A 25034-nucleotide genomic window follows, 5' to 3' on the forward strand; every position below is an offset into this window, starting at 1 on the left:
CAGCCTAGGCGACAGAGCAAGACTCCGTCTCAAAAAAAAAAAAAAAAAAGAAAGAAAGAAAGAAAGAAAGAAAAAAAGAACATAGGGTAGGCGCAGTGACTCATGCGTGTAATCCCAGCACTTTGGGAGGCCGAGGCGGGCGGATCACTTGGGGCCAGGAGTTCGAGACCAGCCTGGCCAACATGGTGAAACCCCGTCTCTACTAAAAATATACAAAAAATTAGCCAGGCATGGTGGCGCATGCCTGTAGTCCCAGCCGCTTGGGAGGCTAAGGCATGAGAATCGTGTGAACCCAGGAGGCAGAGGTTGCTATAAGCTGAGATCGCACCACTGTGCTCCAGCCTGGGTGACAGCGAGACTCCATCTCAAACAAACGAACAAAAACAACATGAGCCAATTTCCTAGCTTCAAAATCTGAGGCCCTTGAGGATGAACCCGGCTAACGGGTAGAGGCAGAGATGCCCCCACTGGGTGGTGCTTAGAGGGTCCAGGACCATAAAGCACTTGCCCTTCCTCTGCCCCTGCCTCCCCTAATGATGGCAGTCACATCCCCACTCGCCAGATGAGAATAGTGAGGCCCGGAGGAGACTGACATGCCAACGCCAGGGTGTGACGGGGAGTCAGGACACCCCCTCTCCACACTCCTCTCCCAAATCACAGAACGGCGTGGGTGGGCACAGAGGCAGGGCAGATGCCCCAGGAGCCAAGACCACCGACAAGGCCACCTTCTGTGTTTCTCAGTAAACACACCAGGATTGAAAGCCAACACCAGGATGTCTGATATCCAGAACACCACGCCCCACAGGACCACAACCCCCAGACACAGGTACCAAAAACCCTCCCCTGTCCCCGGCGGCTTAGAGGGAGCACACTTGGCCCACCCAGCAGCAAACCCCCACCCATGCCTCTGCAGCTGTGTCCTTACATGTGCCACTGGACCGTCCTGTACCTCAGTTTCCCTCTCTCACAGGGCTTCTGTAACGATCAAAGGAGTGGGCCATGCATGGTGCCTCACACCTGTAATCCCAGCATTTTGGGAGGCCCAGCTGGGCGGATCACCTGAGGTCAGGAGTTTGAGACCAGCCTGCCCAACATGGCAAAACCTCGTCTTTACTAAAAATACAAAAATTAGCTGGGCATGGTGTCGGGCGCCTGTAATCCCAGCTACTTGGGAGGCTGAGGCAGGAGAATCACTTGAACCCAGGAGGCGGAGCTTGCAGTGAGCCGAGATCGCACCACTGCACTCCAGCCTGGGGGACACAGCGAGACTCTGCCTCCAAAAAAAAAAAAAAGCCAGGCATGGTGGCTCACGCCTGTAATCCCAGCACTTTGGGAGGCCAAGGCAGGCAGATCATAAGGTCAGGAGATCGAGACCATCCTGGCTAACACTGTGAAACCCTGTCTTTACCAAAAATACAAAAAATTAGCCGGGAGTGAGGGTGGGCGCCTGTAGTCCCAGCTACTCGGGAGGCTGAGGCAGGAGAATCCCTTGAACCCGGGAGGCGGAGCTTGCAGTGAGCCGGGATCACGCCACCGCACTGCCTGGGCAACAGAGCAAGACTCTGTCTCAAAAAAAAAAAAAAAGGATCAAGGGTCAAGGGATTTTTCACAGATAAGCATTCGGAACAGGGCCATGGAAAAGGCGAGTGCCAGCCGGGCGCATGGCTCACGCCTGTCATCCCAGCACTTTGGGGAGACCGAGGCAGGCGGATCACCTGAGGTCAGGAGTTCAAGACCAGCCTGGGCAACCTGGTGAAACCCTGTCTCTACTAAAAATACAAAAATTAGCTGGGCGTGGTGGCGGGCGCCTGCAGTCATAGCTACTCGGGAGGCTGAGATAGGAGAATTCCTTGAACCCGGGAGGCGGAGGTTGCAGGGAGTGGAGATCGCAGCACTGCACTCCAGCGTGGACAACAGAGAGATACTCTGTCTCCAAAAGAAAAAGAAAAAGCATCAAAGGAATTCACACACATAGAGCACTCAGAACAGGGCCTTGGAAACGGCAGGTACCCACTTAATGGTTGCTGAGTGAATAAATTACGCCTGCACTTCTCAAACCGCCTTCTCATGCAATGCTGTCGTCCCAGCTACTTGGGAGGCCGAGGCAGGGAAGTCGCTTGAGCCCAGGAGTTCGAGACTGGCCTGGGCAACATGGAAAAAAGAAAGAAAGAAACCACTTTCCCACGTTCTGCCGCCTCCCCGACAGTATCTGTCTATTCCTTGCCTTCAAAGCCACTCCAACGGAAATCAAATCGCCTTGTTTTAGAAAGAAACATTACATTGTGATCAAGCCACCGCCACAAACAAGAGAGCGAAAACATGGAGGAAGAAACAGACACAACCGAAGTAAAAGCTTGTTATTAAATTCAATTATCACTAGATACTGTTGCCTTTTAACAGGCTCTGCCTCTCATTAAAAAGGGGGATTAGCAAGTGTGAAGGAGCGTTAGGCAGGAGTCTGGGCCGGTCTTGACCATCTGTCCAGGCCCAAGTCTGTTCTCCTCCCCATCCCGGGGGTTTGAGCCTTGCCTTTACCCAGGACAGGGCTGTGGGCGCTCGAGAATGGCTGCTGCGGGCCATAATATCTTTATTTTACCAGCCAGACCATGTGTCACTCAGGGGCCACACAAACCCTCCCAGAGCACAGAGATTCTCTCCGAAGCAGAGATTCTCCCTAGCTCCTTCCTGGAGGGTCTCCTCGCCCTGGCAGCATCAGCCCTGTGGTTAGCAACCCGCTAGTTTTCCTTAAATCCTCACATTAACAAAAAATAACTTAACCTGTTCTTGAATGACATTTAAAATTCTTAAAATTCTTAAATTCATTTGTGAAACTTTCCAGCGAGACGGGCACCACCATAAACCACAGCCAGCTCCCGTGTCTTCGACTGGAAAATCTGTGGAAACGGGGGGAGGCAAGCGATCACGTTCTAGCGGACGGGGCCTTCGTGCCTGAAGCCCGTTGGGAAGAAGAACGAGGGGGCAGGTGTCCAAGACCGGGCGGCACCAGATGGGCCTGTCCCCACCCATTGTCAGCCCGGGAACCGGGGAGAGAGGCGTCCTCGCATGGCGGCTCACAGCCGGTTAACGCTGGGTGCCTGTCCCATATCTGCGTCCCTAAAAGCAATGATGACCCAGTGGGGGACCTGTGGGCCACCCTCTGACCCAGAACGTTGAACCCGTGGGGCAGAGCAGGAGGCACCGAGGCCCCCCGCCCCAGGCGCTGTGTGATGGAGGGGGGGTGGGGGGGCCGCATCACCTCCTCTCTGGGCCTCAGTATCCCCCGTGGGAAAGGAAGGGGTGGCAGGAAGGAAACAATGGGCCCGAGACCCGGAGTGTTCCCTGACACCCCTCCCCTGGGAGGGAGATCTCCGTCGTCCTCCTAGGCAGCCCCCTCCCCACAGCCACACCCTGCCCAGGCCTGGCTGTCAGAGGCCCAAAGGCTCCCCGGGGGCCTGGAGAGCAGGGCAGATAAACAAGGCAGGGGGGTGGGGGTGGGGGTGTGGAGCAGGCAAGTCTGGGCCCTGGCTCCCCTGAGCCCCTGGCTGAGCTCCCAGGGCGGGGTGACGGGGAGCGGGGTCAGGCCTTTGTCTGGGTTTTCAAAAGCAGAGGACACTGGGTGTCTCGCTTTCCCAGGGAGGGAGGGAGGCAGCGGCCCCCACCCAGCCGCGGGCGTGGCGGGTCACGGGTGAATCCCCGGGGGAAAGTTGGCGGCTTAGAAAACACGCCCAGTGGGAAGGGCAGGGGGCCACAGGCGGCCTCCAGATCCGGTCTTCGGTCCTCGGGCTGGAGTGGGGACCCGGGCCTCAGCAGGGCAGCTGGTTCCCCTGTCCTGAAGTGGGCAGGTGGGTGACCCCAGGAGGCGCCTCCTGACCCCTGCCCATGCAGTGCCCACCTGTGGGAGTGAGGGGCAGGGGGGCACCCGAGCACCAGGAGGAGGGGACCGGTCCCTGAAATGACCACGCGCCCTCGTTCGGTGCCTGCTGTGCACAGGAACCCTCCACTGCCCACCCCTCCCGACCCCACACATGCGCAGGCACGCGGGGGTCCAGGGATCCCAGCCCAGGGCCAGCCCACTCCTGTAGCTACACCAGTGGAGCCCCAGCTCCGAGACACTTCCCCGAGAGGGTATCCGACCCAGGCGCCCCGCTGGAAAACGCCGGTTCCTCTCCCTTCGCACACACCCCAGGGACCCGGGAAGCCGAGGGCAGCCCCTCTCCCTCCAGCGGTAACTCGGGACCTGCGCAGTGGCGGGGGGCTCAGGACACCCCTGGAGGCCCTTGGGAAGGGCGGGGGTGGGGGGGCACCGGCCCGCGCGCGCGTCCAGGGCGCCAGGAGCCGTGCGCTCAGACTGGGGCGGGGGAAGGGTGCGTAAGCGCGAGGCCGGACCGGTGCAATCTGGGGAGGGGTCGCTCCATCTCCCCGGGGCCACCCACAGGTGGCCGAGAGCCGAGGCTCGCCCTGGAGACGCGAGCGGGGCGCGGGTGGAGACGCGCGCCTCCCCCTCCCCGCGTCCTGGACTGGCCCAAGCCGCCGCTGCCCGGGTCCCCACGCGCCGGTGGGTGGGCAGCCGGGGTCCGGGAGCAGGGAGGCCTCCCGGCAGGCGCGGCCCAGCCCGAGTCTCTTCCCGGCTGAGCTGCGGCCCCAGCAGCCCCGCGCCTCCTCCTGCTCCTGGCGGGGGCCGCGACGCCCCCAGTGGGGCGCGAGAGAGGGGGCCTCCCCCCTCCCCGGCTCCCGGCGCTCCGGACCCCCAGCCCCGCGGCCCGAGCGCGCCTACTCACTCCATCTCCCCGCCGAGGTCCGGGTGGGTCCGCGGTGCCGGGCGGGGGCGGGCGCGGGCGGCGCGCGGGGGAGGGGAGGGGAGGGGAGGGGGACGCGGCCGGGCGGGGGCCGGGGCGGGCTAAGGCCTGGCGGCCGGGGCTGCGCGGCGCGGGGGCGGCGGCACCGGCTCGGGCATCGCCCCGCGCAAAGCTGCTGTTTATTGTCCGGGCGGCGGCGGGCGCGGGGGGTGGGCTGGGCGCGCGCGTCTCCGGCGCGCTCCGCTCTCCCTCCCGCCCGCCCCGCTCCCCGCCCCGCTCCCCTCCCACCTCCCCGCGCTGCGAGCGGGCGCTGCGCCTCCTGCCGGCTGTGCCGCCGCCCCCCGCCCCGCACGCCCCGCCCCAGGGCACCCCTGAGAAGGGCCTGGGTCTGGGCGCGGCGCTGGGACCCGGCTGTCACCAAGTCCCGCCCCTCCCCAGCTCCTGGGCCAGAGCCGGGACCCTCGCGAAGTCAGACAAGCAAAGGCCTTTCCCGAGAGCCCAGGCGCCGAGAGGGACACACATTTCAGGGCGAGCGAGGGGATGGGGGGTCCTGGGGAGGACCTGACAGTTCCCTGCACCCCCGGCCCCGCCCGCAGGGTCCCCAGGCCTCCTTTGCGGGAGTATCTGGTGGAGGGCGCTGTGCCTGCGAAGGCCGGGGGTTGGGGTGGAGACAACCGCAGGTGCTGATGTGCCTGGGCCCTGGCTGGGAGCTGAGCCTGCTCCCCGGGGCTGGAAGTAGGCCGATGAATTTAATCGGCCCCAGGGCCCCCATGGCACACTCACTAAAGGCCCAGCGACCAGACGACCAGAGTGAGTGAGAGGGACGGTGGAGGATCAGGGAGAGCTCAGGCTTTGTCCTCAGAGCACTGGGGAGCCACAGCAGGAGACAGGCAGGACCTGTCTTCCCCAACATGTAGGCCGTGGGCCCAGCTTCCCGGTTTCCCGTGAGAACACTGCAGCCCAGCCCCAGCACACCTACTCATGGGGGTCCAGGGTGGGCAGGAAGGAAAGATTCTTCCAAACTCCTTAGTTTTCTTATAAAACGGTTCTCCTCTGCTGATGTTTGCTGAATGGCTGTAGATTTAAAGGAAAGTAGCCCCGGATGAGCTGTGGAGAAAGATATGGCAGGATGTACCCCAGGCTGAAGAGGGCCATCAACGCCTTTTCTTTGTTCCTCCCTTTTTACAGTGATTGTGTATGCATTTTAGCATTTAAGACAATAAGATAAATTAGCAAAGGTAAACAAAGCAAAGACCCTAAGGAATATCAGGGGTCCCGGGTCTGATTCCCGACTCACCCGTCTCCAAGCTGTGTGACCCTGGGTCTGTTTCTTAACCTCTTGGAGCCTCATTCCTGCCCCCCTCTTAGGGCTGTGGGAGGGTTAACTGAGTGAGCACACACAAAGGGCTTGGCACAGGGCCCAGCACACACTAGCTCAGGGTTTGGCAAACTTTTTCTGTAAAGGGCCAGAGAGTAAATATTTTCAGCATTGCAGGCCACAGTCTCTGCAGCAATGACTCTGCTCTGCCATTGCAGAGTGAAAGTAGCCAGAGGCAATATGTAAAACCATGAGCATGGCTCTGTGCCCATAAAACTTTATTTACAAAAACAGGCAGTAGGCCAGAGCTGATAAAGGGCCATAGTGTAATGACTCCTGCACTAGGCACCCAATAAAACTTTATTTACAAAAACAGGTAGTGGGCCAGAGCTGATCCGAGGGCCGTAGTGTACTGACTCCTGCACTAGGCACCCAATAAAACTTTATTTACAAAAACAGGCAGTGGGCCAGAGCTGATCTGAGGGCCGTAGTGTACTGACTCCTGCGCTAGGCACCCAATAAAACTGACGTGTGAGTCTTTCTTCACTGCCCCTTGACCTCTGTGTTCTTTTAGTCCAAAGTGATTTATTGAACACCTACTGTTCAACAGGTGATGTTCTGTTTTTGCAGCCAGGCGCCGTGGCTCACGCCTATAATCCCAGCACTTTGGGAGGCTGAGGCCGGTGGATCACGAGGTCAAAAGTTTGAGACCAGCCTGGCCAACATGGCGAAACCACTTCTTTTTTTTGGCGGGGGGGACGGAGTTTCGCTCTTGTTGCCCAGGCTGGAGTGCAATGGCGCGATCTCGGCTCACCACAACCTCTGTCTCCCAGGTTCAAGCGATTCTCCTGCCTCAGCCTCCCTAGCAGCTGAGATTACAGGCATGTGCCACCATGCCCGGCTAATTTTGTATTTTTAGTAGAGATGGGGTTTCTCCATGTTGGTCAGGCTGATCTCGAACTCCCGACCTCAGGTGAACCCCCCACCTCAGCCTCCCAAAGTGCTGGGATTACAGGCATGAGCCACCATGCTCGGCCAGTGAAACCCCTTCTCTACTAAAAATACAAAACTTAGCTGGGCGTGGTGGTGCGCGCCTGTAATCCCAGCTACTGGGGAGGCTGAGGCAGAAGAATGGCTTGAACCTAGGAGGCAGAAGTTGCAGTGAGCAGAGAATGCTCCACTGCACTCCAGCCTGGGCGACAGAACAAGACTCCATATCAAAAAAACAAACAACAACAACAACAACAACAACAAAAAAGAAGTTCTGTCCTTGGAGAGACAGTGATTTTTGTCCCCTACATAAATGATTCAGGGTGAATGAAGTGACTGTTACATGTAATCCCAACACTTCAAGAGACTGAAGCAGGAGGACCACTTGAATCCAGGAGTTGAAGACCCTGGGCTATGTAGTGAGACTCCCATTTCTACAAAAAATTAAAAATTAGGCCGGGCACAGTGACTCACGCCTGTAATCCCAGCACTTTGGGAGGCTGAGGTGGGCGGATCACCTGAGGTCGGGAGTTCGAGATCAGCCTGACCAACGTGGAGAAACCCCGTCTCTACTAAAAATACAAAAAAAATTAGCCGGGTGTGGTGGCAGGTGCCTGTAATCCCAGCTACTCTAGAGGCTGAGGCAGGAGAATCACTTGAACCTGGGAGGTGGAGGTTGCAGTGAGCCGAGATCGCACCACTGCACTCCAGCCTGGGCAACAAGAGTGAAACTCCGTCTCAAAAAACAAAAATAAAAATAAAAATTAGTTGGGCATGGTGGTGTGCGCCTATGGTGCCAGTTACTTGGGAGGCTAAGGTGGGAGGATCGCATGAGCCTGGGAGGTTGAGGCTACAGTGAGCCGCGATCATGCCACTGCACTCCAGCCTGGGCAACAGAGCCAGACCCTGGTTCAAAATAAAATAAATGATTCAGGGCCAGACACAGTGGCTCACACCTGTAATCCCAGCACTTTGGGAGGCTGAGAAGGGAGGATCACTTGAGCCCAGGAGTTTGAGACCAGTCTGGGCAACACAGAAAGACCCCATCTCTACAATTTTTTTTTTTTTTTTTTTTTTGATACGGAGTCTCGCTGTCACCCAGGCTGGAGTGCAGTGGTGCAATCTCGGCTCACTGCAAGCTCCGCCTCCCGGGTTCACGCCATTCTCCTGCCTCAGCCTCCCGAGTAGTTGGGACTACAGGCGCCTGCCACCACGCCCAGCTAATTTTTTTGTATTTTTAGTAGAGACGAGGTTTCACCGTGTTAGCCAGGATGGTCTCGATCTCCTGACCTCGTGATCCGCCCGCCTCGGCCTCCCAAAGTGCTGGGATTACAGGCGTGAGACACCGCACCCGGCCCAATTTAAAAAAAAAAAATGCTGCTTCATCCAAGGAAAGGCCACCCCCAAATTCAAACCTCTGTCTGATCTCACCCCTCCGTGACCCCCGGGGGGGCTGGAAATGGGTCTGAGAAGCATCACAAGCTGCAGGGGCCAGACCCAGGCAGGGCAGCAGGACAGGCTACCATCGGGGTCCTTCAAGATTTTAATTATAAGGAGGAAGAAGAGACAGGGCAAGGCACAGGCTTAGGGGGTCAGAGTGACCCTGTATCGGGTTGCCTGCTTCTACTCCCAAGTAAACGGAACCTGCTTGAGGAGCTGTCAAGGTGTTAATTGGTTTTTAGGTGTGACCATGGTACTTGGTGGCGGCTGTTATTTTATTTGCTTTTGGGGACTGGTTTGTTCAGTACAGCAGGCACTAGCCATATATATATTTTTTAAATGTAATTTTTCTTTTTGAGATGGAGTCTAACTCTGTCACCCAGACTGGAGTGCAGTGGAGCGATCTCGGCTCACTGCAAGCTCCGCCTCCCGGGTTCATGCCATTCTCCTGCCTCAGCCTCCCAGGTAGCTGGGACTACAGGCACCTGCCACCACATCCAGCTAATTTTTTATATTTTTAGTAGAGATGGAGTTTCACCATGTTAGCCAGGATGGTCTCGATCTCCTGACCTCTTGATCTGCCTCCCTTGGCCTCCCAAAGTGCTGGGATTACAGGCATGAACCACCGCGCCCGGCCTACAAATTTTTTTAAAAAAATTAGCCAGGTGAGGTGTCATGCACCTGTAGTTCCAGTTACTCACAGGCTGATTGTAGGAGGACCAGTTGAACCCAGGAGACTGAGGCTACAGTGAGCTGTGAAGACACCACTGCACTCCAGCCTGGGTGACGGAGCCAGACCCTATCTCAAAAATAAAATAAAATAAAATAAAATAAAATAAAATTAAAATGAAAGATTCAGGGTTTGAAGGGTGGTGGAGGCATTTTGTGTAAAAATAGGAGCAAGTGGAGGAGGCCGTGGGGAGGGAAAGGGGCTGCTGGGATCATTTCTCCCACCGCCCCAGCTCTAAACCTCCAAGACTCACACCTCCCTCTGAGCAAAAGCTAAAGTCCACTCTCAAGGCCCTGCACGAAAAACTCGCGCAGCCCACACCTCCCGACTCCAGCACACACAGGCCTGGAGGTGATGCCACATGAACCGGGGAAATGGGCCGGGCAAACGGTAGAGGGAGACGTTGCAGGTGGCCGGAACGGCCTGGGCAAAGGTGTGGAGGTGGGACAAGGTGGGGTGTGTAGTGGACCGGAGAGAAGCTGCCTCGAGTTGACCTTCACAACCTCACTTCCACCGCCTCACTGCGCTCACCCACCCACAGGCACTGCAGCGTCCATCCTCGTCCTGTGGGGAGCAGTCACTGCACTGAGGCTCTGCCCCCTGCACCTCGGTCCCCTCTCCCAGCTTCCGAAGCAATGTCGGCCCCGCCCCCTGCGCCCTAGCCCCGCCCCCTGAACCTCGGACCCGCCTCCCGGGCAATCTCGGCCCCGCACCCCGCCCCTAGCCCCGCACCCTGCAACCTAGTCCCGCCTCCCAGCAGCCTAGGCCATCTCGGCCCCGCCCCCGACCCCGCCCCATGCACCATGGCCCCTCCCCCGACACCGGCCCCACGTCCCTGCATCCCAGGCAATGTCGGCCCCGCCCCTGCACATTGGCCCCGCCCCCTGTGCCTCGGCCTCGCCTCCCAGGCACTGTCGGCCCCGCCTCTACACCTCAGCCCCGCCTCCCAGGCACTGTCGGCCCCGCCTCTACACCAGAGCCCCGCCTCCCAGGCACTGTCGGCCCCGCCCCTACACCTCAGCCCCGCCTCCCAGGCACTGTCGGCCCCGCCCCTACACCTCAGCCCCGCCTCCCAGGCAATGTCGGTCCCGATCCTGCACCTCGGCCCGGCCTCCAGGCTTCCAGAGCGATGTTGGCCTGTCCCCTTCCTGGACTCAGGGACAGGGGAGGAGTGAGGTTTTCCCGAGGGCGCCCCTGCCCTCCCTACTTCTCTAGAGCTCCACCCCAGGGCTCCGCCCAGCACGCCCCACCACTCCTTGCAGATCTGGCCACCCTCTGGAGCCTTGGACGACTGGAAGCTATAGGTAGGCCCCAAAACCTCATTCCTCCCCTGTCCCTGCGTCAGAGACCCCCCTCGCCTCTCCCCAGCCATGACTTTAGCTGAGGCCTTGTGGCCCCCACCCCAACCCTGAGCCGTGTCGCCTCCAGGTCTCCCCACCTCCTCTCCCCACTCCACTCTTTCACCAGAGAAATATGCCCTGGCCTGCCCTAGCTCAAACACCATCTATGGCTCCCCAGTGCCCTGCAGCCCCACAAGGCACAGCTGAGCCCAGACAATCCTGTCTCTTCCCTGCTCACCTCTCCTTGCCCCACAACCAGCTTGGGCTTCAGCCGTCCAGACAGCTGCTGTTAATCGCCTTGTGTGTTCCTCTGGGGAGAACTTCCCCAGCTTCCCCATTGTCACTGGGTCCCCTCGGTACCCTTTTTGTTTTTATTTTTTTGAATAAGATAGGGTCTCACTCTGCCACCCAGGCTGGAGTGCAGTGACGTGATCTTGGCTCACTGCAGCCTCGCCCTCCCCCATCAGGTAATCCTCCCACCTCAGCCTCCTGAGTATCTGGGACTACAGGCGTGCACCACCACACGTGGCTAATTTTTTTTTTTTTTTTTTGAGACAGAGTCTTGCTCTGTTGCCCAGGCTGGAGGGCAATGGCACCATCTCAGCTCACTGCAACCTCCACCTCCTGGGTTCAAGCCATCCTTCCACCTTAGCCTCCTGAGTAGCTGGGATTACAGGTGCCCACCATCATGCCTGGCTAATTTTTGTATTTTTAGTAGAGACAGGGTTTCACCATGTTGGCCAGACTGGTCTGGAGCTCCTGACCTCAGGCGATCCGCCTGCCTCAACCTCCCAAAGTGCTGGAATTACAGGCGTGAGCCACCGTGCCCGGTGTTTGCTATTCCTCTTGTCCATCCATGCTCTCTTTCCCACTAAATTCTTCCGACAGACAATGTCATTTACATGTTGTGTTCAGCGTTTCCTTCCTGCCTCTCTGCTGAATGACAGCCCCACAAGGGCAAAAACTTGCCTGTCTTCTTCACTGCTGAGTCCCCAAGGCCCACAACACTGGCTGTACACAGTAGGTGCTCAATAAATGCTCACGGAATGAGTTGAGTGAATGAATGGATGGTTTCCTGTCTTCCACCCTCTTCTCTGACTGTGATGGCGTCCATGAGAAGGATGGGGCAGGGTCCAGCTTACAGATGGGCAAACAGGGGCTTTGCAAGGGGCGCCAGGGCCCCAGTCCCCAACGGGATGCTGCATCCAGTACCTTGCTGATGTTTTTTTTTTTTTTTTTTTTTTTCAGAGGGAGTCTCACTGTTGTCACCCAGGCTGGAGTGCAGTGGCACGATCTCAGCTCACTGCGACCTCCGTCTCCTGGGTTCAAGCAATTCTCCTGCTTCAGCCTTCCGAGTAGCTGGAATCACAGGCGCCCGCCACCACACCCAGCTAATTTTTGCATTTTTAGCAGAGACAGGGTTTCACCATGTTGGCCAGGCTCGTCTCAAACTCCTGACCTCGTGATCTGCCAGCCTCGGCCTCCCAAAGTGCTGGGATTACAAGCGTGAGCCACCGTGTCTGGCTTTTTGTTTTTTGTTTTTTTTTAATTACCCTGGTGGTTTTGTGAGCCTGTGGTCCCAGCTACAGGGAAGGCGGAGCCAGGAGGCAGAGGCTGCAGTGAGCTGTGATTGCACCACCGCATTGCAGTCTCGGCGACCAGGCAAGATCTTGTCTTCAAAAACAATTTTTTGCAGGGGAGGGGCTAGGCGTGGAGGCTCACACCTGTCATCCCAGCACTTTGGGAGGCCCAGGAGGGTCGATCACCTGCCATCAGAAGTTCAAGACCAACCTGGCTAACACGGTGAAACCCCGTCTCTACTAAAAATACAAAAAATTAGCTGGGCGTGGTGGCGGGCGCCTGCAATCCCAGCTACTCGGGAGGCTGAGGCAGGAGAATCACTTGAACGCAGGAGGCGGAGCTTGCAGTGAGCTGAGATGGTGCCACTGCACTCCAGCCTGGGCGACAGAGAGAGACTCCGTCTCAAAAAAATAAAATAAATAAAATAAAATACTTAAAATTAAATATGATAAAGGAAGCTGCTGTCACATTGCTGTTGACTCCCTGCAGTGGCTGGTGTCTGAGCTTCTGAAGAGCCACTCAAATCCGCCATGGAGAGACCCTCCAGGAGAATTGCAGTCCAGCGGCTCATGGGTCAAGACTCTGTGCTGTGCGGCCCCAAACAAATCGGCTCCCCTCTCTGGGCCTCAGTTTGGGAAGTGGGAACAGTGACCCCCCACTCAGCCCCCTCCCCAGGGCTGCCAGGAGCTCGGTTTTCTGAGACGCTGGGGGACGGTTATTTATTTCACAACTGTTCACCAAAAGGGAAGGAAACGGCCCAGCTCTGGGTAGAATCGGTCCTGAGAGGCAGTGGAAGCTCCTCTGAGGCAGCAGCCCGGGCCCCCTGGCTCCTCACTGTGTGGCGGGGCTGAGGCGCTTACCCTCTCCGTACTGTGTCCCCATCAGCGACCGGGACAGGGACAGCATCCTGGGGGAACAATCCAGACTCCTGCAGCTTCGGGCAATTCTCCTAACGCCCGTGGAGCTGGGGACGTTTTCCAGGTCTCTGCCTCAGTGTTCCCCGACAGAGGGCAGCAGGGCAGGTAGGAGCAAGTCCAGGGGACCCACTCGTGCTGATGCGACGACCGTGGAGACCAGGGTGCCTGCTGTCCAGTCGTTCAGCAGTATTGGTGGACAGCCGGGCGCGATGGCTCAAGCCTGCAATCCCAGCACTTTGGGAGGCCGAGGCAGGCGGATCACTTGAGCTGAGGAGTTTGAGACCAGCCTGGTCAACATGGCGAAACCCATCTCTACCAAACAAATAAAACAAAACAAAAAAACCCAAAAATTAGCCGGGCGTGGTGGCAGGCACCTGTACTCCCACCTGCTTGGGAGGCTAAGGCAGTAGGATCGCTTGAACTCAGCAGGCAGAGGATGCAGTGAGCCGAGATCGAACCACTGCACTCCAGCCTAGGTGACAGGAGACCCTGTCTCTAAAAGATAAAAACAGGGCCGGACGTGGTGACTCACACCTGTAATCCCAGCATTTTGGGAGGCTGAGGCTGGTGGATCACCTGAGGTCAGGAGTTCAAGACCAGCGTGGCCAATATGGTGAAACCCCATCTCCACTAAAAATACAAAAAATTAGTTGGGCGTGGGGGCAGACGCCTGTAGTCCCAGCTACTGGGGAGGCTGAGGCAGGAGAATCGCTTGAACCTGGGATACTGAGGTTGTAGTGAGCCGAGATCATGCCACTGCACTCCATCCTGGCAACAGATCGCGATTCCATCTCAAAAAAAAAAAAAAACCCATACAAAAAAAGCCAATATTGATGGAGCACGGCCCATGTGGTCACAGCGGTGCCAGACGGCCCCAGTAGACCACAGCAGAGCAGGAAATGGTCCCCAAGTACACAGACCTTGAGCTGGGGTCCCACCTGTCCCCAGGCCCTGGAAACAGCTTTCCGTTTCCCTAAATCTTTCCTGCAGCTGCTGTAACAAATTCCCAGAAACATAGTGGTTTAAAATGACACCAACTTAGGCCAGACACGGTGGCTCACACCTACAATTCCAGCACCTCGGGAAGCCGAGGCTGGAGGATTGCTTGAGGCCAGGAGTTCAAGACCAGCCTGGGCAACACGGCGAAACCCCGTCTCCACAAAAAATGAAATAATGAGTCGGGCGTGGTGGTGGCAGGTGCCTGTGGTCCGAGCTACTCGGGAGGCTGAGGTGGGAGGATGGCTTGAGCCCAGGAGGTCGAGGCTGCAGTGAGCTTTGATTGCACCACTGCACTCCAGCCTGGGGGCAGAGCAAGACTCTGTCTCCCTGTCTCAAAATAAATATATAAATAATAAACAAGGCTGGGCGCAGTGGCTCACGCCTGTAATCCCAGCACTTTGAGAGGCCGAGGCGGGCGGATCACGAGGTCAGGAGATCGAGACCATCCTGGCTAACACGGTGAAACCCCGTCTCTACTAAAAATACAAAAAATCAGCCGGGCGCGGTGACGGGCGCGGTGATGGGCGCCTGTAGTCCCAGCTACTCGGGAGGCTGAGGCAGGAGAATGGCGGGAACCCGGGAGGCGGAGCTTGCAGTGAGCCGAGATCGCGCCCCTGCACTCCAGCCTGGGCGACAGAGCGAGACTCCGTCTCAAAAATAATAATAATAATAATAATAAAAATAAACGAAATGGCACCAATTTATTCTCTGGCAGTGCTGGAGGTGAGAAGCCCATGCAGGCCCTGCCAGGCTAACGTCAGGGCATCAGTAGGGCTGGCTTTTCCCGGAGGCTCCAGGGGAAAATTCGTTTCCTGCCGTTTTTTAGCTTCCAGAGCCCGCCTGCATCTCGCAGAGCCCGAGTTCACCGTGGGGCCTTTTCATACCTTCCTTTTGATGCATTTCCCATTGCTTCATTTGACTTCATTCTTTATTGAGAACACTTTACATTTGGTAAAACACAGGTCTGGAGCGTTCACCAGTGACTTTTTTTTTTTTTTTTTTGAGATGGAGTCTCGCTCTGTCACCCAGGCTGGAGTGCAATGGCACAATCTCAGCTCACTGCCACCTCCGCCTCGCAGTTCAAGCGATTCTCCTGCCTCAGCCTCCCAAGTAGCTGGGATTACAGGCAACTGCCACCACGCCCGGCTAATTTTGGTACTTTAAGTAGAGACGGGGTTTCACTATGTTGGCCAGGCTGGTCTTGCACTCCTGGCCTCAGGTGATCCACCTGCCTCGGCCTCCCAAAGTGCTGGGATTATAGGCATGAGCCACTGCACCCAGCCCCAGCCTGTCCATTGTTAAGCGCTGACGAGCACCCCACCACCAGCCACCGCCGTGAATGCCATCACCCAGCTGTGTGAGCTGCACTTTACGACCTGAACTTTGCCACTAAGAACGCTCCCACTGAAAGGTGAAGACCCGCCAGGCCAGGCGTGGTGGCTCAGGCCTGTAATCCCAGCACTTTGGGAGGCCGAGGCAGGTGGATCACCTGAGGTTGGGAGTTTGAGACCAGCCTGACCAACATGGAGAAACTCCATCTCTACTAAACACACAAATTTAGCTGGGTGTGGTGGTGGGCGCTGTAATCCCAGATACTCAGGAGGCTGAGGAAGGAGAATCACTTGAACCCAGGAGGCAGAGGTTGCAGTGAGCCAAGATTGCGCCATTGCACTCTAGCCTGGGCAACAAGAGTGAGATTCCTTCTCAAAAAAGAAAAAAAAGGCCAGGCACGGTGGCTCATGCCTGTAATCCCAGCACTTTGGGAGGCCAAGGTGGGCAGATCATGAGGTCAGGAGATCGAGACCATCCTGGCTAATATAGTGAAACCCCGTGTCTACTAAAAATACAAAAACAAAATTAGCCGGGTGTGGTGGCGGGAGCGTGTAGTTCCAGTTACTCGGGAGCCTGAGGAAGGAGAATCACTTGAACCTGGGAGGTAGAGGTTGCGGTGAGCCGAGATGGCGCCGTTCCACTATAGCCTGGGCAACAAGAGCAAGACTCATCTCAAAAAAAAAAAAGAAAAGAAAAGAAAAAATAAAGAAAAGTGAAGACCGAGGTACAGCCGTGTCCCACTTACTCCGGACCCCACAGAATGTCAGTGCTGCAGGATGGGTCGCGGTCACTGCTGCATCCTCACCTCTTAGCATGAGGTCTGGTATATACTAGGCACTCAGTAACTGCTGAATAAAGGCAGAAATCTGCCAGGTGCAGTGGCTCTCTCCTGTGATCTCAGCACTTTGGAAGGCCAAGGAGGGAGGATCGCTGGAGCCCAGGAGTTCAAGACCAGCCTGGGCAACATAGCAAAACCCCACCTATAAAAATAAAAATAAAATAAAGGCAGAAATCATCAGAGCTTCCCAGGAGACCAGCCTTCCTCACTATCCCCACAGCCCTGAGATCGGCACTGGGGTTGGAGATGGGAAGACTGGGGTTCGGGGGTGGGGGCCGGAGGGGAGCTGCAGGGTCCCGAGAGCTGTCGTGACCTGGGTTCCTCGGAAAGCTCCCGACACATGCTGAGCCACGTGGAAGCTGGGTAAACTGAGGCACAGAGGGGTCGAGCGCCTTCCCAAGGTCACTTGCAGCCCCAGAGCTGTGTCCTCCACTCTCTGTTTCCAGACCTAGGGGGCAATGATTGATTATTATCAGCCACCACCTGACACCGTCGATTTCCCAGAAACGCCCGCCTGGGCTCCAGCCGTTGCTGGTGGGGCCTCCGACCACAGGCCACAGCCAGGCTCCCCCTTTCCGGCCGTTGGCTGAGGGTGGGAGCCACGGCCCGAAGACCTCTGCAGGGAGACGCCAGCCTGCGTCTGCCATGGGGCCTGGGTTGGGGGGCTGGGGACGTCCGCTGCTGACCGTGGCCACCACCCTGATGCTGCCCATGAAGCTCCCCGGTGAGGAGCCCCCCGGGATCCCCACCCAGGCCCCCGCCATGTCCCCGTACGGGGGCCACACCCAGGACCCCCCAGTCCTGGGAGAACCCTGGGGAGAGCTCCGTCTGCTCCATCCGCCGAGCCCCCGTGGCTGCCTCTGCCGGAAATGGGTGCAAATCCGGCCAGGGTCTCTGCCCAGCCCAGCCCTGGATCTCCCGGGTTCGGAAGCCCCTCCCAGCACATCTGGGGGGCTTGTCTGCGCTCTGTCTCCAGCTCTCTGTGTCTCTGTGTCTCGAATCTCACCCCCCGTCTCTGTCTTGGCCGCTCTTTCCCCCCTGCCCTGACCCCAGCCCCGTCAGCCCTTCCTCCTGCCTGGTCCCTGACTCAGGCCGTCCCTCCAGCAGGCTCCTGGGGGGCCCAGATCATCGGGGGCCACGAGGTGACCCCCCACTCCAGGCCCTACATGGCATCCGTGCGCTTCGGGGGCCAACACCACTGCGGAGGCTTCCTGCTGCAAGCCCGCTGGGTGGTCTCAGCCGCCCACTGCTTCGGCCACAGGTGAGCTCACCTGTCGGGCCCCTTCTCTCTGGACACCGTGTCCCGACATGAGGGGGACTCCAGGCTGGCGGGGGAGCTGGGGGCGCCGTGGCTCCTGCAGGAGGGGGAGTCTCAGCGGGGGCCGGATTTAAGGGGCAACAAAGGGAAAACAGGAGGAGAAGGCAGGGAGGCAGAAGCAGCACAGAAGCAGCAGCAGGTACAAGTACATATTCTAACTGTTACTGTAACTGTCACTATGTTCTTTCTTTTTTTTTTTTTTGAGACAGTCTCGGTCCCCCAGGCTGGAGTGCAGTGGTGCAATCTCGGCTCACCGCAACCTTTGCCTCCCAGGCTCAAGCCATTCTCCTGCCTCAGCTTCCCTAGTAGCTGGGATGACAGGCACCCGCCACCACGCCTGGCAAATTTTTGTATTTTTAGTAGAGACTGGATTTCACTATGTTGGCCAGGCTGGTCTCGAATTCCTGACCTCAAATGATCCACCTGCCTCTGCCTCCCAAAGTGCTGGGATTGCAAGTGTGAGCACCACGCCCTGCCTCGTTTTAAACATATTGTTATAATAACTATTAAAATGTGTATTGGGGCCAAGGTGGGTGGGTCCCCTCCTGCAGGAGCCCCCACCAGGCAAGGGATGGGTTGGTCCTGGGCTGCGGTGTCCCCAGCTCCCCCGCCAGCCTGGAGTCCCCCTCACGTTGGGACACCGTGGATTGTTTGAGGTCAGGAGTTTGAGACCAGGCTGGCCAACATGGTGAAACTCTGTCTCTACTAAAAATACGAAAATTAGGCCGGGTGCGGTGGCTCACGCCTGTAATCTCAGCACTTTGGGAGGCCAAGGTGGGAGGATCACGAGGTCAGGAGATCGAGGCCATCCTGGCTAACATGGTGAAACCCCGTCTCTACTAAACATACAAAAAATTAGCCGGGCTTGGTGGTGGGCGCCTGTGGTCCCAGCTACTCGGGAGGCTGAGGCAGGAGAATGGCGTGAACCCAGGAGGCAGAGCTTGCAGTGAGCCGAGATTGCACCACTGCACTCCAGCCTGGGGAGACAGAGCGAGACTCTGTCTCGAAAAAAAAAAGTACCAAAATTAGTTGGGCGTGGTAGCAAGTGGCTGTATCCCCAGCTACTGGGGAGGCTGAGGTAGGAGAATCACTTGAACCCGGGAGGTGGAGGTGGCAGTGAGCCAAGATGGCGCCATTGCACACCAGCCTGAGTGGCAGAGCCAGATTCTCTCTCAAAAGGAGAAAAAAAGAAAAGAACATTGGGGCTGGGCGCAGGGACTCACATCTGTAATCCCAGGGCTTTAGGAGGCCCAGGCAGGAGGATCACTTGACTCCAGGAGTTCAAGATCAACCTGGGCAACAAAATAAAACTCCCCATCTCTAAAAAAATACAAAAATTAGTCAGGAGTAGTGGTGTGCTTCTGTGGTCCCAGCTACTCAGGAGTTCGAGACCAGCCTGGCCAACATGGTGAAACCCCATCTCTACTAAAAGTACGAAAATTAGCCGGGCGTGGTGGTGCGTGCCTGTAGTCCTAGCTGCTTGGAGGGCAGGAGAATCACTTGAACCAGGGAGGCAGAGGTTGCAGTGAGCCGAGATCCCGCCACTGCACTCCAGCCTGGGCGACAGCGAGACTCTGTCTCAAAAAAAAAAAAAATTACTTTTCCACCAACCTAATATTATCACGGGGCCGGCGTGAGCATTAAATGGATTACTGGGTCTCCATTTCATAGATGAGTGGACGGAGGCCCAGACGGGCAGCCCTCACCCCGGTCTCACCCACCCCTCCTCCCCGGCAGAGTCCTCCACACCGGAGGTGTGCTCCTGTGGTCCCAGCTACTTGAAAGGCTGCTGTGGGAGGATCGCTTGAGCCTGGGAGGTTGAGGCTGCAGTGAGCTGTGATCACGCCAGGGCAGCCTGGGCCACAGAGTGAGAACTTGTCTCAAAAAAAAAAAGCCAGGCGTAGTGGCTCACGCCTGTAATCCCACGCCGAGGCAGGCAGATCACGAGGTCAGGAGATCGAGACCATCCTGGCTAACACGGTGAAACCCCGTCTCTACTAAAAAAAAAATACAAAAAAATTAGCCGGGTATGGTGGCTGGCGCCTGTAGTCCTGGCTATTCAGGAGGCTGAGACAGGAGAATGGCGTGAACCCAGGAGGTGGAGCTTGCAGTGAGCCAAGATTGCGCCACTGCACTCCAGCCTGGACGACAGAGCGAGACTGTCTCAAAAAAAAATTAAAGAAATTTAAAAAAGGAGAATATTGAAATTATTGTAGTTAATATTATAATTGAAGTAGAGCTTATAATAAATATAATAAGTATTGTCTTTATTCTAAATATGTTTTTATAATAATGATTCAAATTAATACCACAACTATTGGAGTTAATTCTATATTGGAGGTAGGAATAATAATAAACATAATTATTAATTTATTATAATATTAAGTTGGTGGCTGGGTGTGGTGGCTCACGCCTGTAATCCCAGCACTTTGGGAGGCCAAGGCGGGAGGATCACTTGAGGTCAGGAGTTCGAGACCAGCCTGGCCAACATGGTGAAATCCCATCTCTATTGAAAGTACAAAAATTAGCTGGGAGTGGTGGCACACGCCTGTAGTCTTAGCTGCTTGGAGGGCTGAGGCAGGAGAATCACCGGAACCCAGGAGGCAGAAGTTGCCGTAAGCCAAGATTGCACTCTAGCCTGGGGGACAGAGTGAGACTCTGTCTCAAAAAAAAAAAAAAAAAAGAAAGAAAGAAAGAAAAAAAGAAAAAGAATATTAAGTTGATGCAAAAGTAATTGTTTTTTTGTTTTTGGTTTTCGTTTTTTTTTTGAGACGGAGTCTCGCTCTGTCCCCCAGGCTGGAGTGCAATGGTACGATCTCGGCTCACTGCAAGCTCCGCCTCCCAGGCTCAAGCACTTCTCCTGCCTGAGCCTCCTGAGTAGCTGGGATGACAGGCATGTGCCACCATGCCCAGCTAATTTTGTATTTTTAGTAGAGACAGGGTTTCTCCATGTTGATCAGGCTGGTCTTGAACTCCCGACCTCAGGTGATCCATCCTCCTCACCCTCCCAAAGTGCTGGGATTACAGGCGTGAGCCACCGTGCCCGGCCTGGGCCTCTGTTTCATAGATGAGTGGACTGAGGCCCAGGACGGGCAGCCCTGACCCCCATCTCGCCCACCACCTCCTCCCTGCAGAGACCTCCGCACCGGCCTGGTGGTGCTGGGCGCCCATGCCCTGCGTACCGCGGAGCCCACCCAGCAGGTGTTTGGCATCGATGCTGTCACCACGCACCCCAACTACCACCCCATGACCCACGCCAACGACATCTGCCTGCTGCGGGTGAGCCCCGGGGGTGGGGTGGCCCTGGGGGTGGATCTGACATATGTTTAGTTTTGAGACAGAGTCTCTCGCTCTGTCGCTCAGGCTGGAGTGCAGTGGCGCGATCTTGGCTCACTGCAACCTCAACCTCCTGGGTTCAAGTGATTCTCCTGCCTCAGCCTCTCAAGTAGATGGGATTACAGGTGTGCGCCACCACGCCCAGCTAATTTTTGTATTTTAGTAGAGACAGGGTTTCACCATGTTGGCCGGGCTGGTCTCGAACTCCTGACCTCAAATGATCCACCTGCCTCAGCCTCCCAAAGGGCTGGGATTACAAGCGTGAGCCACTGCGCCCGGCCGACTTTTCTTTTCTTTTCTTTCTTTAGTTGGAGTCTCGAACTGTCACTGGGGCTAGAGGGCAATGGCGCCATCTGGGCTCACTGTAACCTCTGCCTCCCGGGCTCAAGTGGTTCTCCTGCCTCAGCCACCCGAGTAGCTGAGATTACAGGCACTCGCCACCAGACCTGGCTAGTTTTTTGTGTTTTTAGTAGAGATGGGGTTTCACTATGTTGGCCAGGCTGGTCTCGAACTCCTGACCCAGTGATCCACCCACCTCGGCCTCCAAAGTGTGGGGATTACAGGCATGAGCCATCGTGCCTGGCCGTTTTTTTTTTTCCAGGCTTAATTCACTTTATTTTTTGTGTATAAAACCTTATGCCCTAACCACAGCTGGAGCCTGGGTCCTCTGCACAGAGACTCTGGCGTGAGTCTTCACAAGGTGGCCAGTGAATTCCTAAAAGAGACACTTGGGGAATATAGAGGTCGGGGGTCAGGCAGCTGTAGGTCTTAGAGAGGATATCAGAGGTGGCCTTAGCAAAGTTGCCCAGGGTGGCAGTGCAGCCCCTGGCTAAGGTGTAGCAGTCACCGATACCAGCCATCATGAGCAGCTTCTTGGGCACAGGCGCCGAGACGATGCCAGCACCCCAGACACGGGGATGAGGCGCACCAGCACAGAACCGCAGCGCCCTGTCACACAGGCACCCAGACGACGCCAGCACCCCGGACACGGGGACGAGGCGCACCAGCACAGAGCCGCAGCGGCCTGTCAAACAGGCGCCCAGACGACGCCAGCACCCCGGGCACGGGGATGAGGCGCACCAGCACAGAGCCGCAGCGCCCTGTCACCTTGCCAGGGACGGCATGGGGCTTGCTGATCTTGTTCCCCCCAGTAGCCTCTGTGCATGGGGACAATGGAGCACTTGGCCAGGATGATGGCCCCGCAGATGGCAGCGTCTACCTCCTTGGAGCACTCAACACCCAGACCAACGTGGCCATTGTAGTCCCCAGTGGGAACAGACGCCTCGAACCTGGTGCGCTGGCTGGCGTGGGTCTGCGTCCGCACCGGAATAATCTCCAAAACCTCATCCTTGAGAGAGGCCCCCAGGGAAAGGTCAATGATCTCAGATGCCTTGATGGGCAGGGAGAAGAGCAGACCTCCTCCGGGGACGTGGTCTTTATGTCCGTGACCAGGCGGCCCAGCTTGGTGACAGGCGTCTGCTCCTCATCCTCTGTCTTGCCTCTGTGAGCTCCACCACCCCAGCCCAGAAGCCAGTGCTGAAGCCTCAGGGGAAGCCAGCGCAGTTCCCCATCCCAGGGCCGCCCCGCTGCACCAGCGTCATCCGCTGTTTAGTGTTTTCCAGGAGAAGAAGCCCTGGGTTTTTTTTTTTTCAGACAGAGTCTCCCTGTGTCGCCAGGCTGGAGTGCAGTAGCACGATCTCGGCTCACTGCAGCCTCTGCCTCCCAGGTTCAAGCGATTCTCCTGCCTCAGCCTCCCAAGTAGCTGGGACTACAGGCACCCGCCACCACGCCCAGCTAATTTTTGTATTTTTAGTAGAGACAGGGTTTCACCGTGTTGGCCAGGCTGGTCTCGATCTCTTGACCTCGTGATGCACCCACCTCTACCTCCCAACCCTGGCCTATTTTTTGAGATGGAGTCTCACTCTGGCGCCTGGGCTGGAGTGCAGCGGCATAGTCAGGGCTCACTGCAACCTCCACTTCCCGGGTTCAAGCGATTCTCCTGCCTCAGTCTCCCGAGTAGCTGGGATCACAGGCGCCCGCCACCACACCCGGTTAATTTTTGTATTTTTAGTAGAGATGGGATTTCACCATGTTGGCCAGGCTGATCTTAACTCCAGTCCTCAAGTGATCCGCCCACCTTGGTCTCCCACAGTGCTGGGATCACAGGCGTGTGCCACTGTGCCAGGCGAATTTTTATATTTTTAGTAGAGACGGGGTTTCACCATGTTGCCCAGGCTGGTCTTGACCTCTTGGGCTCAGGCAATCCTCCGGCCTCAGCCCCACAAAGTGCTGGGATTACGAACCTGAGCTGCCGCGCCTGGCCTGACTTAGGTTTTAAAGACACTCGGACGTCTGGTCCCATTCCTCCTCTGTCCTGAACCCCCCAGTGGCTCCCACCTCCTTCAGGACAAATCCTCCTGGTGCCCACAGGCCCTGCTAATCCACGCCTGTCACCTCTCTGACTCGAGGCCAACAGACCTCCCGGCTGGGCCATCCCATCCCCAGCACAGTCTCCCCTCCGAGCTCCGCACCAGCTGTGCCCAGTGCACCAATTCCCCAGACACCGCGAGCCTTTCCCCTCATGCCTTTCAAGTCTGTGCTCAAATGTTACCTTCCCAGGAGGCTGCCCTGGACCACCCGCTTCCTCATGCCCGCCTCCTCTGAACCTAACGGGCAGGGATTTTTTTCTCACGTTTATGGCCGTTTATGGCACACAGCAGGCACTCAAAGTTTATGCTGAAACGGAATGAATGTGCCTCTCAAACCCCTGCCCTGTGTGGAGAACACCCTTAAAATCCCTGTGTGGGGCTGGGTGCAGTGGCTCACATCTGTAACCCCAGCACTTTGGGAGGCCGAGGCGGGTGGATCATTTGAGGTCAGGAGTTCGAAACCAGCCTGAAACCATGTCTCTACTAAAAATACAAAAATTAGCTGAGCATGGTGGTGGGTGCCTGTAATCCCAGCTACTCAGGAGGCTGAGGTAGGAGAATCACTTGAATCCAGGAGGCAGAGGTTGCAGGTTGCAGTGAGCAGAGATCGCGCCACTGCACTCCAGCCTGGGTGACAGAGTGAGACTCCGTCTTGAAAAAAAAAAAAAGTCCCTGGGTGGAGTTTTCCGGGCAGGAAGCTGCTCTTCCCACACGTGGTGCATCCGTGCAGACCCGCCTGCCCCCTCCTGCTCGAGGGACAACCCCTTCCCTGAAGCTTCCACCCAGCGTCCTCAAATTAAATTCCAGAGGCTGAGGCAGGAGAATCGCTTGAACCCGGGAGGCGGAGGTTTCAGTGAGCCGAGATTGCGCCACTCCACTCCAGCCTGGACGACAGAGCAAGACCCTGAAAAAAAAAAAAAAAGGAGGAGGCAGCAAGTGCCAGTGGCCAAAGCTTTTGGGTGAATTTTTCTCATCTGTGAAACCCTGAAGCCTGGAACCTGCTCTGGTTCACCGAGGCCATTGCACAGATGGGGAAACTGAGGCTGAGCGAGACATCAGGAATGTCAGGAATGCACCCAAGATGCACAAATCAGAGAACCAGAGCAAGGGACTGGAGCCGTCCTTCCCAGGCCCATTAACTGAGCATCGGCTGCATGCCAAGTGCCAGGGCCAGGGCCAGAGGCCCGGTGCTGGGCCACACAGAACCCGGGGTGTCACTCAATCTTCACTTGGTAAACCGGCCTCGACGGGCTGCAGGGAGCCCAGAGAAGACTCATGTCTTAGCCTGGGAGTCTGGGAAGACTTCCTGGAAGAGGTGGCATCCACGCTGAGATGGCTGAATAGGAAAAGTGTTCCAGGCTGGGGGTCCGGTGGGAGCGGAGGTGTGTGGCAGGCCCAGGGAGTGGCCATAAATTCATCCTGCCTGGCCAGAGGGGAGGCTGAGGCTGGAGAGCCCTCAGAGGCCCTGGCTGGTGAGCAAAGAGGTTTTGTCCTGAGGGCAATGTGGAGCCATGGGAGGGCTAAGAGCAAGGAAGGAGATGGAGTTTGAAGGACTCTTTGAGGCCGGGCGCGGTGGCTCACTCTGTAATCCCAGCACTTTGGGAGGCTGAGGTGGGTGGATCACCGGAGGTCAGGAGTTTGAGAACAGCCTGGCCAACAGGGTGAAACCC

At 56.9% G+C, this 25034-nt stretch overlaps 2 protein-coding genes across 4 annotated transcripts in view; one reads left to right on the forward strand and one right to left on the reverse strand.

Moving 5' to 3' along the window:
• The window catches only part of PALM (paralemmin), a 37922-nt gene extending 32904 nt beyond the window's left edge, over positions 1 to 5018 (reverse strand). The window contains exon 1 of one of the 3 annotated variants that reach the window (XM_032178463.2): positions 4779 to 5018. In XM_032178463.2, the coding sequence (XP_032034354.1) occupies positions 4779 to 4783 (5 nt within the window). In that variant the 5' untranslated portion in view covers positions 4784 to 5018. Of the gene's footprint in view, positions 1 to 4410; positions 4417 to 4778 lie in introns of those variants that run through there. The other 2 variants (XM_032178465.2, XM_058428662.1) reach the window with 2 other exon arrangements.
• Positions 5019 to 16926: 11908 nt separating this feature from the next.
• Positions 16927 to 22442, forward strand: PRSS57 (serine protease 57). The gene is made up of 4 exons (XM_032179168.1): positions 16927 to 17005; positions 17389 to 17542; positions 20734 to 20891; positions 22087 to 22442. The coding sequence occupies exons 1-4, from the start codon at positions 16927 to 16929 to the stop codon at positions 22440 to 22442; spliced, it is 747 nt and encodes a 248-aa protein (XP_032035059.1).
• Positions 22443 to 25034: the final 2592 nt, after the last annotated feature.

This window comes from Hylobates moloch, unplaced genomic scaffold, assembly GCF_009828535.3.
Source record: "Hylobates moloch isolate HMO894 unplaced genomic scaffold, HMol_V3 SCAFFOLD_15, whole genome shotgun sequence".
Taxonomy (NCBI): Eukaryota; Metazoa; Chordata; class Mammalia; order Primates; family Hylobatidae; genus Hylobates; species Hylobates moloch.